The following is a 17,393-nucleotide window of genomic DNA, read 5'->3' on the forward strand; positions in this document are numbered from 1 at the left end:
TGAGCTGGTCACCGACACTTCCAGGTGCCTGGGAACACCTCGTTTGTGTGAACTGTTTCAGGCCGTAGCAACGAAATTCTTTGTGATCCCGTCTAATTCACATTCCCCACCCCTCTGCCCCAGTCTGACTGCCTACTGAATATTTTCATTGGTACTGTTATACATTAAGTTTTTAAAACATGTACTGTCAGGTTTGCATCACATGAATCCTACATACTTTTTTCTGTCAGAGGTTTTAAAGCTTAGAAAGTTATCACCCCATAATCTAATCCATAGTCATTCTATTTAATATTTAATTTGATTAGTCCACTTTTGAAAGTCTTTAATCCACTGTTTCTGAATTAAAGAACATTCTACCAAATGCCTACGTAGAATGTGACATGCAAAACCAAAAACCCCACCCCAAACACAAAACTCCCTTCAAATAGGTATGGGAAAGCCTACCTCAGCAGAAGTTAATTAAGCCTCTTTACTGGAGGGTCCCTCAGAGATTTTTACCACGCCAGTAAGTCCTGGGGATTACCAAGCTATGCCCAAGGTCTGGGAGGACCAGCATGTTTCCTGTAAAGCATTTCTCAAACTTTGGTCCTGTGGAGCTCCTCATTCACAGAGCACCTCTGGGAGCTAGTATTCCCTTGCCACGCTTTGGAAAATGTTGCTTGAACCCAACTTCAGATCAGAACATCAAAACAAAACTCTAAGCTCCGTGGCAGTGAGCACGTTTATCTATTTCACCCCTGCCACATTCCCAGCGCACTAGAGACGCTCAGTAAATACTAGTTAAGTCAACAAGTGAGTGTATGTACAAATAAATCCAGTGCACAACACTGAGATACATTCTGAGATGCAGGGAGGGGTAGGGACTTTGTGTGGTTCACTGCTGCAGCCCTAGGACCTGGAATATGTCTAGGGTATGGTGTGTGTTCAACAAATACTTGGACAGATGAATAAATAAAGGAATGAATCACTTGTCCAACTGAGCTCCTAACTTCAGTGCCTAACACCTTTCCTTTTATGGAAGAGAAAGAGTATCTCACCTGGGTACATGACCCCAGGCAGCTCAGAGGACACTTCCAGGAGCTGGCAGTGGAGCGCAGAGGCCCAAGGCCCCAGAAATGCCCCTGAGGGGAGGCTCGTTGCAGCATCAGAAGCCCAGCTACATCCAGCCTGGCGATGTCAGGCATCCCAACCCAGGGAAGCTGAGGACGAGACTTCCTTGGCACTGCTCATACTAACCAAGTGAGATCCTGAATCCTTCCTATACGGGAAAACCAGCCTGGAACTGGGTCAGAGCCTGCCATGGGTTCTGTCCTCAGAATGGCTCTGCTGCCTAAGACACCGAGTAAATTGAGCCTTCGGGCTCACGGGAGGCTTCTTAGGATCACAAATGGCTCTCCCTCTGGATAAGCACACCTGCCGTGTTCACCACCATTCTTTTTTTTTTTTTTAAAGATTTTATTTATTTATTTGACAGAGAGAGATCACAAGTAGGCAGAGAGGCAGGCAGAGAGAAAGAGGAGGAAGCAGGCTCCCTGCCGAGCAGAGAGCCCGATGCGGGACTCGATCCCAGGACCCTGAGATCATGACCTGAGCCGAAGGCAGCGGCTTAACCCACTGAGCCACCCAGGCGCCCTCACCACCATTCTGAACCCAATTTACCTTTACCTGAATCCTTTTACCTTTCACCTCTCACTCAGCTGGACCAGTGTAACTCCTGTAGCAACACTTGGTCACTTAGGAACCTAGGTTAGTGGACAGTTCCTCAGGAAAGCTCTCCAACAGGTGTGCAGTTTGGGTGGGGGGAAGTGAGCACAGGCACTGTTAAGACAGTCTGTTTTTTCACAGCTCAGGTGACACTGACCCTCACCAAGCTATGCCCAGAATCTACACAGAAAAAGTACCATGAGTTTTCAAGAAAGAGACCCAAAAGCCTGGCCCAGGAGCATTGGTGACCTTTTTCCAAATATTACCCCTGGGTAATATTTCCTTTCAGAGTTGCCCAGCGCAGCCCCAGAGCGTCCCACGTCACCATGAGTGCAGGCCCCACCAGCAGTTTAGGGAAGACTGTCCCCCTAAACCAGCCCCCGTGTTTGAGGTTGGAGCAGCTTCCATGGCAAAGAAGAGAGGAAACAATGCGCTTTATAAAGAACCATATTTATTTTCATTTACAGCATCAATACCATAAATAAAGCTAAACATCGTTGGCTGTGTGCAAAACACAGGGTCCCATGTGGCACTGTAAATGGCTACCCAAGGTCACAGACATGCGTTGCGAGGAGATGGGCGGGCGGGTGGGGGTGGCTAGCTAAAGAGAAGCCTGAGAGGGAAGGAGGGCCCTCTCTGGTTGACATTCTATAAAGGGAGGGAGACTCTGCAAGAGAAGACAAGACAAGAGCGATGACTTTGTACTGGCAAGACTCTGCACCAGTGCAGCAAGCAATGCAGCATGCGGGCCCGTGCAGACAGGCCAAGAGGTCGGCGTGCTCTGGCCGCATGCAGGACAGGCGCCCCCTTCCACCTGAGAGCCCGAGGCCCCGCGCACAACAGCCCCCCCAGCCTCGGCACGGCGTCCCCCTCTAAGAGCACTTGGAAGACCCCGCTGCTGCGGGTAATGAATCAGTGGGCACATGTGTTTTGAGCAGAGCCATGGCGGCATGGATGCGGGCTGCTCCAAGTCAGGGCTGAGTGGAGTCGTGTCTCACAGTCACCCCTGGCCTGAGGCAACGATTGCTCCAGTGGAAGCTTCTGCATCCTCTGGGGCTTGATGAGACAAGAACAGTCAGAAGAGCCACAGCAAAGCCCTGGTGTCGAAAGCAGAGGCTGCGCTGGGAAAGGATTTGCCGGGGGCGTGGTGGCACAAAGCACGGGTGGCTCAAGCCTGCGATGAAGGCTGGGAGCATTATTATTATTTTTATTTTTGGAGCCCTTCCCCAAAGAGTCACCCACGGTTTTGATCAAGAATCTGCATACGAGAATTGAGGTAAGAATGCTTGTCTGCGTGTATTTTTCAGCGGCTACTAGACTGAAGTTCTTTTCCCAGGGGACAGAGCCCTCTCTGGCGCGCTGTCTCACAGCTGGGGGACCCGTCCCGGGAAGGTAAGCGGTTTCGCAAGGAGAAAGGCATGCACGCAGGGCACACGGGAGGCCGCAGGGAGGCAGGCATGCTGCCGGTGTGGACCGGGCAGCCGGCTCAGGGGTAAGTAGAGTCAAACATGGCATTCCAGCAGAATGCCACCCAACGTCGCCAACCCCCCAGGCCATGGCATGAGTCCATTAGTATGCAAGACGCTCGCAGTTAGTACGGCCAGGACCGCGGCACGGAGGACGGGGCACAGAAAGCACGTTAGGCGTTAGTACCACTTTCTGAAAATTGGCAAGAAAACCAGTCACCTCCGAGCAGAAGTGTGTCAGCCAAGAAGTGGGTGTAGCACTGGAAGGCTGAAACGAACTGGTGGCCACAGTGTAAGGTTGGCAAGAGAGAGAGACAGAAAGGAGAATTTAGTTCCGGGTGGAGGGAAAAAGGGAAAAAGACTGGTAACACAAAAGGCACAGGAGTTGAAGATGAGGCAACCATCGATAAAAGGGAAACTTCTCCAAACAGATCATCGCTTGCTCAGGGCCGATGGACCTTTCTGGTAGTGTCTGCCTACCCATTGGCCAGAGTGGGTGCGGGTAGTTGGCCGAGGCCAGCGCTCCCCGCTCTCCCCTCCAAGTGGCACGCATCCTCAGGACCCCACGCCCCCCAAGATCTCTTTGTCCCAGTTTAGCTCCGGTGTCCCATGCTCATTCTTGAATGTGCTACGGAGACCGAGAGACGTCTGCCTCCTGGCATCACCAGGCGTTTCAGTTCTGCCCACCAGGAAGGTTCACAGCCTCAGAACATACAAACATCTCAGGCTTCTGACAGGCACGCCCCGTCTCACCAGAGTAATTCAAACCAGTAGTCTCTTTATGGCCGTAAATGACATTCTCCGAGAGTCTAACTCTGGCTTCATGGAGCAGAACTCCACAGAGTGTCCCCGCCCACCCTGGGCTGAAGACAGAAGCAGGGACACGGCTGTGCACGTGTTCACATCATGCCCTCAAGAATTTCCTTTTAGACTCGAACACAGCATTACTCCAGGGCTCCTCCCACCATGCTGAATATGAAAATTTCAGCAAAAATTTGGAAAAATCCAACACAAGTCATTGGACTGAGAACGGTTCCAACAAGGACAGAGGTGCCAGTTCCCACAGGCTGGGACACAGCCGTGCCCCTGTTTGCTCCAAAAATGTCAAGGAAGGCTTGGTAGAAATAACTCTCCCATTCTTCCTGCCCTATGGAAACTTGTCATCTGCCAGCTCTCAAGCGCCCAGGCTCCTAATGCATGCCAGGTCCCATCCCTCCTTAATCTAGAGGAGCTCCCTCATGTCATGAGTGCACAGAGCCATCTCCAGCCTGGCCACTCTAGACATCCTGAGCACGTTGGAAGGCCTTGGCCTTGCTCCAGCAGACCCAGCAGCGGCACATGTAGGGGCAGGGCAGGGTGTGGAGAGGAGAGGTCTCCCCCTGGAAGCCCTGGGGTAGGGTGGACCCAAGGCCTGTTTTTGCCCTCAATAGGGCATATTTCTTTATATCAGTCAACAAACAGCTTCTGCTCCCAGGCTCCCCAGCCAGTCAAGACATAGGAGGTGAGACACCTTCCTTTGCTAGGACAGTGTGAGTACAAACTGGCTGCTTTGGCCAGATCCACGTGGCAGCTGAGTGGCTAAGCCACCAGGATGTCTGTGAGCAGGGCTCATTGGGGAGGTCACGCTTCCCAGGAATCCTATACCCTGAGGTGCTAACAGACGGCCTCAGTCTCAAAGCACAGGATGGAAGAGGGCAGAGTCTCCCCTCAGCCCGACCGTTACGGACCCTGAGTGGTCGTGGCTCAGACAGCAGCCTGGGCTAAGGACCAGGCGGGGGCACAGCAACTCCCCTACAAGGCACCAGCTCACCAGAGCTCTGCACGGCCAGGGACCCTGGGGCCTCCCGGGTCGTGCTCATTGACAGTGTGTTTGTAGCAATCTGCTTGAAACTCCCTGGTCATCTGGCTGTGGTCTGGTGATGAGGGTAAAAACCTTTAAGCTACTAATCAGACATCAAAACCAGGGTGCAAAACAGTTCCCCCTCCATCCAGGAGGACAGATCACCGCCAACTACATACTGCCGTCTGTTTCTGTAAGGTTTAATTCTATTCTGATCTACTCTTTTCTTCGAAACTGATGATGCTTTCGTGTTGCCAAAACACTGTCCCTGTAAACAAGTGGTACCAGGGTACATACAACAAAAGGCACTGATCAGAAGGTGGCATGCTCACTTCTGTTTCTATAAAAGCCCAAACCACGAGTGTCGCAGGCAGCGACCATGGCCATGGACCACGCCGTGGAAGGGATTCGTGATACCAGTTATAAACTTCAAACTGTGTTGAGAAAAACGGACACTCATTGGGGGAAAAAAAATGCTTTCTCTTGGCTGATTAAAAGTTAAAAATTGAAATGTAAACCTAGAACTGTGGCTCGCTTTGGTATAAAAGAAGTACAAAGCTATAAAAAAACATCCTTCATGTCATCCGGCCCCAGCACCAGGAGGGGATGTCCACCCTGATGCAGCCAGGCGCGGGGGGCCAGGGTGAAGCTCTTTGGCTTGGAGCGAATGGGCTAGAGAACGTCAGGCTGCCAGCCAGAGTCCTGGCCACCTACACTTAGACTGCTGCCTGAACTGGAAATGTGAGGGCCCTTTGGGGTGCTCGGCATTTCACTGGAGCTTCACTGGGAAGCATCTGAGCACCCAGCTGCGGATGGTCTCCAGGGTCTCCTCGGACTCGCCGTACATGGAGCCCAGCACCTCGGAGAACACCCAGAGGAGGGGCAGCCCGAGGCTCAGGAGCTCATACGTGTAGCAGTAGTTGTAAGCATTGTCCCTGAAGTGCAGGCCGGCTGCACACAGGAGTCCCCAAATCCAGTTAAGCAGGCTCCGGGGAACGTGAAGCAGGCCCCACGGCAGCACAAGGGGCCAGCTTAGCGCCTTCCTAAAGAGGGAATTGGTGATACCTGGAGGGCTGCCTTCGGGCGTGCCAATGGCAGCCGCTGCGCAAGAACTTTCCACGGGGGTGTCTCGCCGAGGGGCCTCTTGCTCCTTCCACGGTCCCTCCTCCTAAGAGAGGGAGCAGAGTGGGGGCATCAGGCCATGATTCTCACGGAGCACCCCATCAATGGAGCAGAGGAAGAGAGCCCACACAAACCGACCATGGCAGACCCTGCATTTTGCAACCAGCCCTCCTCCCCCACTAAGAGCCCCCATACACTGCTGAAGGGGGGCTGAATACGGGCATTGCTTTCCGGGGGCCAACGTGACCACAGTGTTCACAGGCCTTCAAAACACACATCCTTTAAAAACAAAACAAAACAAAACAAAACAAAACAAAAACACAAGGCACACACATCCTTTGACTCAGAAATGCTTTCTAATGATCTGTCCTCAGTAAGTAATTTGAAACAGGGACAAAGAGATACTTGCCGTGAAAACAGCTATAAGGTAAAAAGAGGACACAACATAAACATTCAGCAACATGGGGCTTGTTGAATAAATTATTAACCATCTTTTACAGGAATCAAAAATGATGCTTCGAAAGAATTTGTAATGTTACGGGGAACAGCTCTTGGTATATTGTTGCTACATAAAAAGAAGGATATGAAAGTGTAGTGATAGGATTCCAACTAGGTGAAAAAACAATCACATAGGGCAATTTCACAAAACGTTAGTTACGGGTTTCTCAGAACAGAGTAGTGATCATTTAACTTTCCTTCTTTACATACTCTGTCCATCCGTTTTTCTACATTAAGCCTCTATGCCTCGTGTAATCCAAAAAGAGCTGTACAGTGTGGGTCCCTGCTGGGGGGAGCAGTGGTTAATCAAGCAGTGGAGAAGGTATTTGCTAAGAGCTGCCAGAGGAGACGCTGTCACCAACTGGCCACACACCCAGCAGCCTGTCACTTTGCTGACATCCAAGGTGGGGGGTCCGGGGTGGGTGGACTTAGGGAAAGGCAGGCTCCACAGGGAGGGAGGGACATCCTGCCTACAACACTGTGGACATGTGGGAACCGGGCATGGGGGACCCTGTAGTTTTCCCATGGCTGGGCATATAGTCCTGTCCCTGGGACATGGGAAAGCTCTTCTCAGGAGAAGCCAGCACCACTGCTTACCGGCAAGCCGGCCTCCAGAATGGGATAAACCCAGAGGCTGGCAGAACAGGCTAAGGCAGAGACCCTCCGCCCCGCACACACAGTAAAGACTCTCGGCTTCATCTGCTGGTCTCAGCCCCTCCAGGGCCAGAAACTCTGGCCTTGCTCGCAAGGACCTTTGAAAATGGGTCTCCTATCCAGGGGCCTTCCCTGTTTCACCAGTGCCTTCAGGACAAAACATACCTCTCTTTGTTGCTTCAACTCTGCTCGTCTCTTCCTCTGCTGACTGTTGGTCTTATAGTGAATGAAATGAGGCTTGCAGAAGAACTTGCCTGTAAAACAAAACACACACATACTGGCATGCATGGGTTTTCTCCTGTAAATTAGAGCCATGGCAGACACATGCCAATGTCTGTCCCTGTCTAGGCCAGGGAATACCAATACTGGGAATAAGCCCAGGAAGCCTCAAACTTGGCTTCTGCCACGTGCCTTAAAGAAGCCACATTGAGATGAGGTAGCAGGACCCTTTGCTGCCTCCGAGCAGGCTGTAGCAATGGGGGTGTGGTGGGAGATGCCAGGGAAGGGGCCGAAGCCCTCAGATAATCCCTAAGCCAAACCGAGCCCAAGTTCCTTCCCAAGGCTAGCGGCCAGGCTGCAGAATGGACAGCTCCGAGTATCAGCACTGTTTCTAGTTCACAGTCCTTCCAGGGGCCCCTGAAGGTGGGAAAGTCTCAGAACAAATGGCAGCAGTGAAGGAGAGGAAAAGACCCAGGAAAGGGCTGCCCTGGGTCTCCGGCCACAGTCCAGGACCATTGGGCACCTTCCAGAAAAGACTTCTTTGTTCACCATTACAACAGTAATCTCAGTAACAATGGTACAACAGGAAAAAGTTATTCGGCACTCACAATATAGCAGACACTCCTCTGAACACTTTCCACAAATTGACTCCCTTGAACAACCTCGCAACAACCTTATGAGCTAAGAGCTATTATTATCCTCATTTTACTGATGATCTGACGGACAGACCAAGAAGTTAGGTAACAGGCCCAAAGTTATGTGGCTGGCTGACGGTTCATCCTGGCAGGTTGCTTCTCAAAGGAGAGGTTGCTTTTATGATCGCTTTTGTAAGACATACTTTGTAAATAAAAACATTAGTAAGTCATCATTTATTGAACCCTTGTTACAAGCCAGTTGTGATCCTCTTGCTGACACGGGGCCACGGAAGGTGGGGGTATTGGCGAGGACACGTATGTCAAGCACTCAGCACACAGTAGGTGCTGGCCAAGGCTGGTACACAGCAGGCACTCATGGCCCCCCCGGGCCCTTTGAGGGGGGGCCTCTTGCTATAGCAGGACCTCCCAGCTCCAAGAACAGCGTTCCCGGGGACACCACAGTCCTTGGGAAGAACGGGGGCACCCCAGAGGCTCGAGCTGCGCCAGAGCAGAGCCCGGCGCGAACCCCGGCCCCCAGGAGTTACCTTCGTCACCGTCAAAGGCATAGGCGGCCAGACGCAGGGTGCTGGCGCAGACGCTGCAGCGGAAGCACTCGCGGTGGAAGAAGTGGCCCTCGGCGCTCAGCCGCTCCATCACGTACACACGCTTCTTACAGAAGTAGCAGGTGTCGCTGCCGCCCAGGTTCAGGGGGAACACCTTCCGCATGGATTCCTGGGGGGCAGAGGGCGGCGGGAGAGGAGCGCCATGCGTCAGGGCTAACACCAAGACTCCTGGAAAGTTCTGAGCTCAATCGTGGGGACCCCCTGGGCTCCTGTTTGCCGCTCATCTCACTGTGGGCACTGTGGCGAGGCGGAGGGGCGGAGGATCCGCTCCCGGCACAGACCCCAACAACCCCAGCCCCACGTGGGCTGCTGTTAATTTTGCACCCAGACAGGCCAGCTGACAACGAAGGAGGCCTGGGAGGGGTTCCTTCCAAGGCTGGCTGCTCTGGTTCAGGTGGGAGTGGAGTCGCTCTGACAGAGGGGGGCATCGTTCACAAACAGGCCTGCCCAGCGACACTGACTCCAGCAATGTGCCCCAGGGATGAAGGGCTGCCTGGGTCTAGAGTGAGATTCCCAAAAGGATGTTTTCCACACCCCTGTCCCCTGCAGTGACTTAGGCCAGGCCGGGAAAGCCTGTGGCAGTCAAACTGCTAAAGAGAACTGCAGGAAAGCAAGAGGCTGTGTCTTCCAGCCCCTGGGGCGGCCAGGCAAATTCCTAAATGCAGGAGAGGGGATGAGGGCAAGGCAGCCATGCGCCTGGGGGATTGGGTGTTTGTATCAAAAGGAAAGCAAAAGAACTGTCCAGTCAAAGGGCTGGTGATGCAGCAGGCAGCCTTGTTGGGGAAAAGGGAGAATTCAGAGGGCAGAGTATCTCTCTGTTACTGGATTCTCAGTCCTGTGCCAAAGGGCTACTTGAGCTGGACACCAAATACTGAGGGTAAGGGGTGGCCTGCTTGGTATTTTTACTGAGCTCTCTAGATATCAGGGGACAGGCTTTGCCTTGTGAAATGACCTGGAGGGGAGCCGAGTGAGGTTAATTGGTCAGAAAATGCAGCCCTCCCTCTAACCTTGGCACCGGTCTACCCCATTGTCACACCTCCTGTCCACAAGCCGGGGGCCTCAGGTGGGCCAGGCCGTCCTCCCTGGGAGACCAGAGCCGGTGTCTGCGGGTGAAGGCTGAGGGGTGTGTGTCCTTACCAGGTCTGGAGAGGTGGCCTGGGTCTTAGGTCTGTGATCATTCATGTACAGATTGACCAGGACTTCAGCTGCAGCCCCTATTCCGCTGGACACTTTCCCTACCGTCAGCTACCCGAGAGCAGAGGTAGAGGAGACAGAGACAAAGGTAGAGGCCAGTTAGCACTGAGAAGGAAAGCGCAAACAGGCTGGATGTGGGACAGGGCTCCACACCCACATGCAGACAGCGCCCCACGTCCCAGGAGATGCGAACCCAGCCTGGAATGGGCAGCGGGCACTCTGGAGATGGAGAAAAGGACAGAGATGGAACACTGGGGCCTGGGGTGAGCCAGGTGACTTTGAGAACTAGTTCTGTGGGCGTGCAAGGCCTGCAGGATTCGTCGAGTTTCTTGGTTCACAGATGGGGTAAATGAATCCCAGAGAGAGGAAGGGAGCTCTCCCAGGCCACTTAGCAAAGATGTGCAAGATTCAGAACTCCTCTCAGGTCTCCTGAGTCCCAGCCTGGGTGCCCTCACACCCTGAGGAACCAGGACCTCACAGACAGACAGCTGACCGGCAGCCACCCTCCCATAGCCATCTCCCTCTTTGGAGAGCTGGGAGCTGCTTCACAGGCATCATGAGCAGAACCGCACCCCGCACCCCTGGGAGGAAGGGTTAGGACCCCAGCTCCATCATGAACCAGTTCTGAGACTGGACACAAAACTCTCAGCTGCTGAGCTCAATTTCCTTATTTAGTAGGACAGGGGAAATTGTGCCTGCCTCATGGACATCTGGTATATGAACTGAGGGAGAGAAGGGGGATTCAAATGCCTGGCGCTAGGCGGGGGTAGGCCAGGAGAAGCTGGACTCCTCCTTCCCCGTTTCCCAAGTGTAGCAGCTCCCAGCCTGCCCTGTGGCCTCCACAGCCCTGGGGGGCCATGGCAGCATCTAACCTGGGTGCCCTTTGGCCTACAGAAGCAGTGACTGGAATGGGAGCAAGGAGGCTACGGGATGGAACTCCACCGCGTGCTCCAGGCGGCCGTGCCCGGAGGCCCCAGGCTGCTGCTGGCATGTCAGCTCCATGGGGGCCCTGGGCACCACTGCTGGCAGGTCACCAGTGCCTGTGCTCTGGAGGGCATGACAGCCATCCCCCAACTGTGAGCTTCTGGTTCCCCATCCATGTGTCCTGGGGCTGGGGCAGGGGTGGATCTGACAGCCCAAGTGGACATGGGCTGGACACCCAAATACCCCCAGCAAATCCAACCTTGCTCCCCCTTTCCCATCAGCTATCAATGCCACCCCAGGAACACCGCAGTCTCCTCTTCAGGGAGGCACACAGCACAGAAATGGTTCTGGAAGCACCATTTCTGACCCAGAATCCAGGAAGGAGGCAGGTCCCGACCCTCCCCAGCCTTGGAATCTGGTTTCTGGGAGGCGTGGCGGGAGAGAACTGTGGCTCAGGTGAACAGCCATTGCAAAGGCAAACAACAGTGATGGGTGCGGCTAGAGGAACGCCCTCCCTCTAAACCCGTGGCTGCCCCTGGGAGGCCACGTCTAATCTGCTAGGAAAGCCTCAGCAATAAAGCAGGAAGTTCGGGGGACGGCAAAGCGAATGGCTGTGGTCCCCCAGCTCCTGGTAGCAGAGCCCTGCCTCAGAAGCTGAGACCAGTTTACTGGATTCCAGCAACAGCACAGCCACTGCGAGGGGGAAGGAGAGGGAAGGATGCCAGGCAAGCTGGGGAGAATGACAAGATCCAGGAGGCTCCTGTTCCCTTTCTCATTAAGGAAGCCCTCACACTCATGGCCACTTTGGAGCCCTTGGACCACATGTGGGGGGATTCTGGGGATTGTAGCAGGCCATGGGCCTGCTAGGTAGGGGGTCTGAGTCCATGGCTCAGACAGATGGGAGCCTCTCAGACTTTACAAAGCCTGTCCTTTCCTAGGAGCACAGCATCCAGGCCAGTTACCCCAGACCCACTTCACCTCCCGAGCTGCCCCAGCCTGGGGGAGATCAGCCTTCTGCTTCCAAGCACACTCTCTGCCATCTACAGGATGTCACGAATGCCAAGAAACCTGGCTCCTATTTCTAAGAAAGGTTCAGGTGCCCTGGCTCAGGACAAGCCATTGTTTGCCTGATGTTCCACTCCTTACTGGGACCCCCAGCGGGACTCCCACTGGGACCCCTCCTCCCTGACCAGGCCCCTCAGAAAGGGGTTGAAGAATACTAAATACTTCTTGGGTTTATATTAAATCAAAGAGGAGGAGAAGACAGAGGAGGTCAGATTTACCTCCCTGGCCACACTGCCTTTGTGTGGCTGTCTCCCGAGGCGCAGTGTGTGAACTGGCTCCGAAGCGCTCTCCCAGAAACACTCCACAGTGATGCCGTGATACCCACGCGCAATTATCGCCTCCCCTGAGTTAGAAGGGGTTGAGACAGTACTTTCTGAGGCTTTAAATACAAGTCCCTAATGGGACCTTATTAACCACTTAGCTAATAAGCACTCTGTGCTGCTGAGCTTTTGTGCAACCCTGGCTTAAGAAGCAATTACAGAAGCTGGCAGATTGAGGGCTGGAAGGTAGCTGGCAGATGTCACCAGACCCATCTATGCACTCATGGACTTGCTCAGTTGCTCTGCCAAGACTGGGTACTCTCCAGGTCACCCGGCCAGGTGATCTAGGATAAAGACAAGACCTGGTCTTCCAGTATGGGCCAAAAAGGCTCCCTTCTCCCAGTTGCAATCACAGCCCCAGGCCATTGCCACAGCTTTCCTAAGAATAACGAAAGCACCCTTAAGGAGAGCAGCACTGGATCTCCCATATGCCCTTCCCAACCTGATGGAAACCAACCCAGAGTCACCACTGGCCAATACCAAGAGGTGGACCAACTTTCTGGAGAGGTCACAAGGAGACCTGGTGATGGAGAACTCATCTCAAGAGGTGAGGGGAAGCCCCCCGGAAGCCCACCCCAGAAGCCAGTGTGGAGGCAGACATTGCGTTGAGGGTTAGAGGTTCTCTTCTGTTTCTTGTCAACAGGATGCCTTATCGGCTCCAGTAGAGTGAGGACATAACCAGCTAGACCAATGCTAGTTCATTGCTCCTCAAACTGTAAGTGGCAAATGACCAGGTTTTGGTTAAAAAAAAAAAAAAAAAATCTAGAGGTTGTTGTGACCTAGTATTTCTGGACATAGTAAATGTGAATTACTGGAAATAGGATCACACACTTGGATGCGAGCCAATGTCAGATTGCTCTATAAGGTCTAATGCTCATTCTCACTCGCTGTGCTCACTGGGTCACAGACCAGTACTTGCCCATGAACTACACCCTGAGTAGCACTGCTTGAGCCTATTAAACTCTAAGGATCCTAAGACAGAGATCAATTTGTGGAAAAACTTCCAGAAAAGTTTCCAGAAAAGTCAGTCCTGGTATTGACCTCAGAGTGAGATCCAGGCATTCTCAGCAAGGAGATTCATGCACTAAAAAGCAGACTAGTCAAGAGGAGAATTTATAATTTGGGAATTTGTTCCAACAAAAATATGTGGCCAGAAATGATCACATCCTGGTCACTAGTTTTTAAAGAATTGATTATTCCGGAGGGCCATGCGGCTGTTTTTGCAAACCTTAATATAGCTTTCAATATTCTTGTAATTTTAAAGAACTGGAGTATTTCTTACTATCCTCCACCCCCTTTTGAATTCTAATTATTTTTTCGTTAATTAGAACAAGCTGGAATGGCTGGACATTTCTGGTGGGCCATTATCTCACATTACATTAGACTAACCTCACATATACCACTTCCCTTCTGTGAGCCTCAGCTTCCTCAGCTGTAAAATGGGGAGACCACTGCCATCCCTGCAAAAAAGGGTCACCACAGAATTCAGGCCATACCTCAAATGGTGCAAGGCCCCCAAGAAGCACTTTGTGGAGAGTTAATGAGTCCAAAACACCACCACTTGCATGGCTTTCACATTTCTATGTTCTAGAACTTCTTTTTTCTTTTCTTAGATGGCCTTCACTCTGGGCAACTCTAGGTCACTTGGGTGCCCTCCTCTGCATGAGGAAGAATGATGTGGCCTACCCAAAATGAGCACACGGACTTCAATGAGTCAACCCGGATTCAAACACGTGGCATGTGTATGGTCCTCAGCATCATCCCCAAAGGCTAAAGACAGCTGCGCCCCCCAAAGGAGGCGTGTTGGAGGCAATCCTGGCACTGAGCTTAGAACGTGACCATCAGTCCCTGGCTGCATATTGGAGCCTTTCTCACCAGCTCCAAGCTGGCCTACCTCCCTTCTTATCTGAACTCCCTGATGTCATGACTGTGTCTTACTCATCTCTACACTCCTGGCACAAGGCCTTTTTGCTCTGGATGAAGGAGGAAGCAGGTTCCTGGGCTGCTTTGTGTCCAAACAATGCTAACTACCTACCTCGGGCTTGGAACTCAGCCATGGATACCAGGTGTCCAGGCCGTGCTTCACCATGGAGCTGGGCCACCTGAGGCCACTTGGCCTGCTGTGAACATCATGAAGCCCACACAGCTCAGGCAGGGTAAGGGCAGAGGTTCTAGGGCCTCAAAGGTGAGGGCATGCAGGAAGGGGAGCAGGGCCAGAAGAGGTCTCCTGGGCCCACTGGGGCTGACATTCCCCTCTGATGAGTCTTTAGGGGAGAAATATCATAGGACAGGCTGGGGGCCTGGGTGCCCAGGGATATGCTCAGGGCAAGAGCAAGAGAGGCCAAGAATAGAGACCACCTCTTTCGAGGGGGTCCAGAAATGACATGCTCAGAGTTGAGACTTGGGCAGGCCTTTGGGGCTGTGACCTCCCCTGGGCACCCATGTCTGCACCTGTATCCCCTGGCACCAGGCACTGTGCTGTGATCGTACATGTGTGGCCCTCAGAGCCTTGCGAGGTGGGTCTCATAATCCCCCTTCGCAGATGAGGCAGCTGAGGTTCAGAGAGGCTCTAACTCACCTGAGGCCGCACTGTTGTTAAGTGGCTGGGATGGAAATGGGAACCTGAAGGTGACTTCTTTGCCTTTAGAAAGAGAGGAATCAACATGCATTTCAGGTCAGTGAGATTTCTTTGGGAAGTCTCCTCCACTGGGGAAAGAGCACATTTATTGGACACTACAGACATTCTACCTTTGCCAGCTCACTGCATCATTCCTGGCACTACCAGGGTTGGCTGCCATCACCTCCAGTCTACAAATGGAGGACTGGGGTGCTGAGAAGTCCACTGACTCCTCCAAGGTCACGTGGTGAGTGCCCGGCACTCTGACTCTAAGCCCATGTTCTTCTCCGTAGAGCACCCTGCTTCCCTGACACACACCAGCACTCTGCGAACTAAAATCTCCCTGAGAGGGGATGCACACAGGACACCTCCAAAGGCAGTCCTATCCCAGAAACAAAGAGAAGGATGAGGAGGCTGGGGGTACCCTTGAGATCTATCCCTGTATTAAATGAAAGGAAGACATACTACCCAGCCAAGACTCCCCTAGCTTTCCTCTACTGTGCAAATCTCTCCAGGAAACCCTGCAAATCCAGGTAGAGAAAGCTCCTTTTGTAATGCACATTGCTCTTCTGACCCAGGAGGATTGAAAGTACAGCCCCCTCTTGCTCCTTGGCACAAACACTTGACCACCATCTTGTTCCTGCAAGAGCTCACCAGCCCTGGCAAATGGCTAGGAGCCACGCTAGTGCCAAATCGGCAGTGGCCTCCTTGCTCGAAAAAAGAAGTTAACTGATGGTTGCCAGGGGGTCAATAACACTACAGGAGGGCTGGTTTGATGGGATGGATGAGTCGAATGAATGCTGGAGACATTCAAGTGGACATGATCCCTGGTCGGGTCTTTGAAAGACAAGACTCTGGTCACGATCTAGATCCTAAATGAGAGAACCTCAATACGCCCTGTGACCATTCAGGCCAAGCTGCCAGCAACATTACTGAATCTTAAAGCAAACGTCCAGCTGAGAGGGCTGTCTGAAGGCATAGCCTGGCCACATCTCTTGGAACTGGTGACCCAAGTCTGCATCCCCATAACACGTGACCCCATTTGAGGTTGGTTGGGTCTGTTCCCACAGGCAGGGGAATATCCCTGCTCCCTCAGAATTGGAGTGTAGGGCTCTAGGGCAAGAACAGAGACACGCTGCCTACCTCAAGGTTGCCAAGGACTAAGCATCAGTTTCCAAGTGAATTTTCCTTCCCCGGGCTTCCCTGAATGGAGGCTTGGACTCTGGGTAATGAGAGCAGGGGCTTGGAGGAAGCACTGTGACCTCAGGCTCTCTCCAGCGGGGAGGCTCCCAGAGCTCCTTTGGACTGAATGAAGTTTGTCACCAGGTCGTCACTGACTTTAAGGGGCAGCCAGTTCTCTCTTTGGAGGACACTCACCTGCCAGATTCCACATGCACAAAACCCAGTGTCGACTCAGGGTGGGATGGGGTCCAGGAGAGGGAGGGAAACTGGTGGAGGGGGGGAAGACTGCAGAGCCCGTGGCAATACCTGGAGCAGAGGGCCTGGGACTGGTCAGCCCAAAGCCCATCCCATTTGCAGCTCTCAGTGCACCTGGGCATGGAGCTCTTTGTGGCTATGGCCTCTGAGCTGGGGCATCTGACGAGGTCTCCCATTCGTGCTCGGCCACTGGCACAAAGAACACTGCGCCAGGGGCAGGAGGCCTGGGATCTAGTCTCCTCCTTGCACCTTTGTGTTCTTAGCTGTGGCTCTACTCCTGGTAAGTTCTCCTTCCCAGGAAGAACCCCCCACCCTCTCCCCAACAACAGCATGTAACACTGTTACCTTTCCCCAGCACACCAGCTCCCTGCTACCTGCTATAATTTTTCCAGAGGAAGTACTATCTCATCTTTACCTATATATTACATTGTCACTGATTGTTGATTTCCACCCACTGGGATACAAGCTGCATCAGGGAAGGAAGGTAACTCCAGATCACTGATGTTCATCCCCAGAGCCCAAAGTGCCTGACACCAAGTTGTCTGTGGTTTAGTAAATGTTTGCTGAATGACTGAATGTTCACTTGCTGGCTCACTTCATGAGTGACGTTGGTTAAAAGCTGCTTGAGGAGCCCCGTGGAGGAGCAGCCAAGGGCCTCACTGAAGCATGATGATGACGGAGCAATGCCTCCCGATGAGAAGCGTCTCCATCAGACATGTGGGTGGCCTCTTGCCCTCAACTAGAGCTCCAATGCCTACAGGAAACCAAGTCAGGGAACTTGGGACATGTGGGGGCTTTTCTGGCCCCAGCTCTGCCCTTAAGCCAGGCCACCCTGAGCATGAAAGAAAGGCGGAGGCTAGAGGGGACAGTGACCAGGGCCAGCCAGAGGTGGGGGGCTGGAAAGAAGCACGGCGTGGGCCCAGCTACTCAGCTAGGAGCACTAGCTGCTGCCTATCTGTGCCCAGGCACTCTCGTCCCTTCCTGTCTCATGAAGGGCACTGTAATAGGAAGCACCCCTGCCCCCAATGGCCAGGGGAGGCTCTTCTCCCAAGCTGGGCAAAAGGGCTGCTCTGGA

General features: G+C 53.0%; 1 protein-coding gene across 11 annotated transcripts in view; it reads right to left on the bottom strand.

Moving 5' to 3' along the window:
- Positions 1-17,393, bottom strand: part of MICAL2 (microtubule associated monooxygenase, calponin and LIM domain containing 2) — a 212,745-nt gene that overhangs the window by 75,245 nt on the left and 120,107 nt on the right. For 2 of the 11 annotated variants that reach the window (XM_013055830.2, XM_013055838.2), the window contains 6 exons: positions 14,843-14,905; positions 9,899-10,006; positions 8,684-8,870; positions 7,450-7,538; positions 6,076-6,178; positions 2,139-3,448 (listed from right to left, as the gene is read on the bottom strand). In XM_013055830.2, the coding sequence (XP_012911284.1) occupies positions 3,408-3,448; positions 6,076-6,178; positions 7,450-7,538; positions 8,684-8,870; positions 9,899-10,006; positions 14,843-14,905 (591 nt within the window). In that variant the 3' untranslated portion in view covers positions 2,139-3,407. Of the gene's footprint in view, positions 1-2,138; positions 6,179-7,449; positions 7,539-8,683; positions 8,871-9,898; positions 10,007-14,842; positions 14,906-17,393 lie in introns of those variants that run through there. The other 9 variants (XM_045065811.1, XM_013055826.2, XM_013055831.2 and 6 more) reach the window with 8 other exon arrangements.

The sequence above is a fragment of the Mustela putorius genome, unplaced genomic scaffold (genome assembly GCF_011764305.1).
Source record: "Mustela putorius furo isolate JIRA1106 unplaced genomic scaffold, ASM1176430v1.1 tig00003859_pilon_pilon_pilon, whole genome shotgun sequence".
NCBI lineage: Eukaryota > Metazoa > Chordata > Mammalia > Carnivora > Mustelidae > Mustela > Mustela putorius.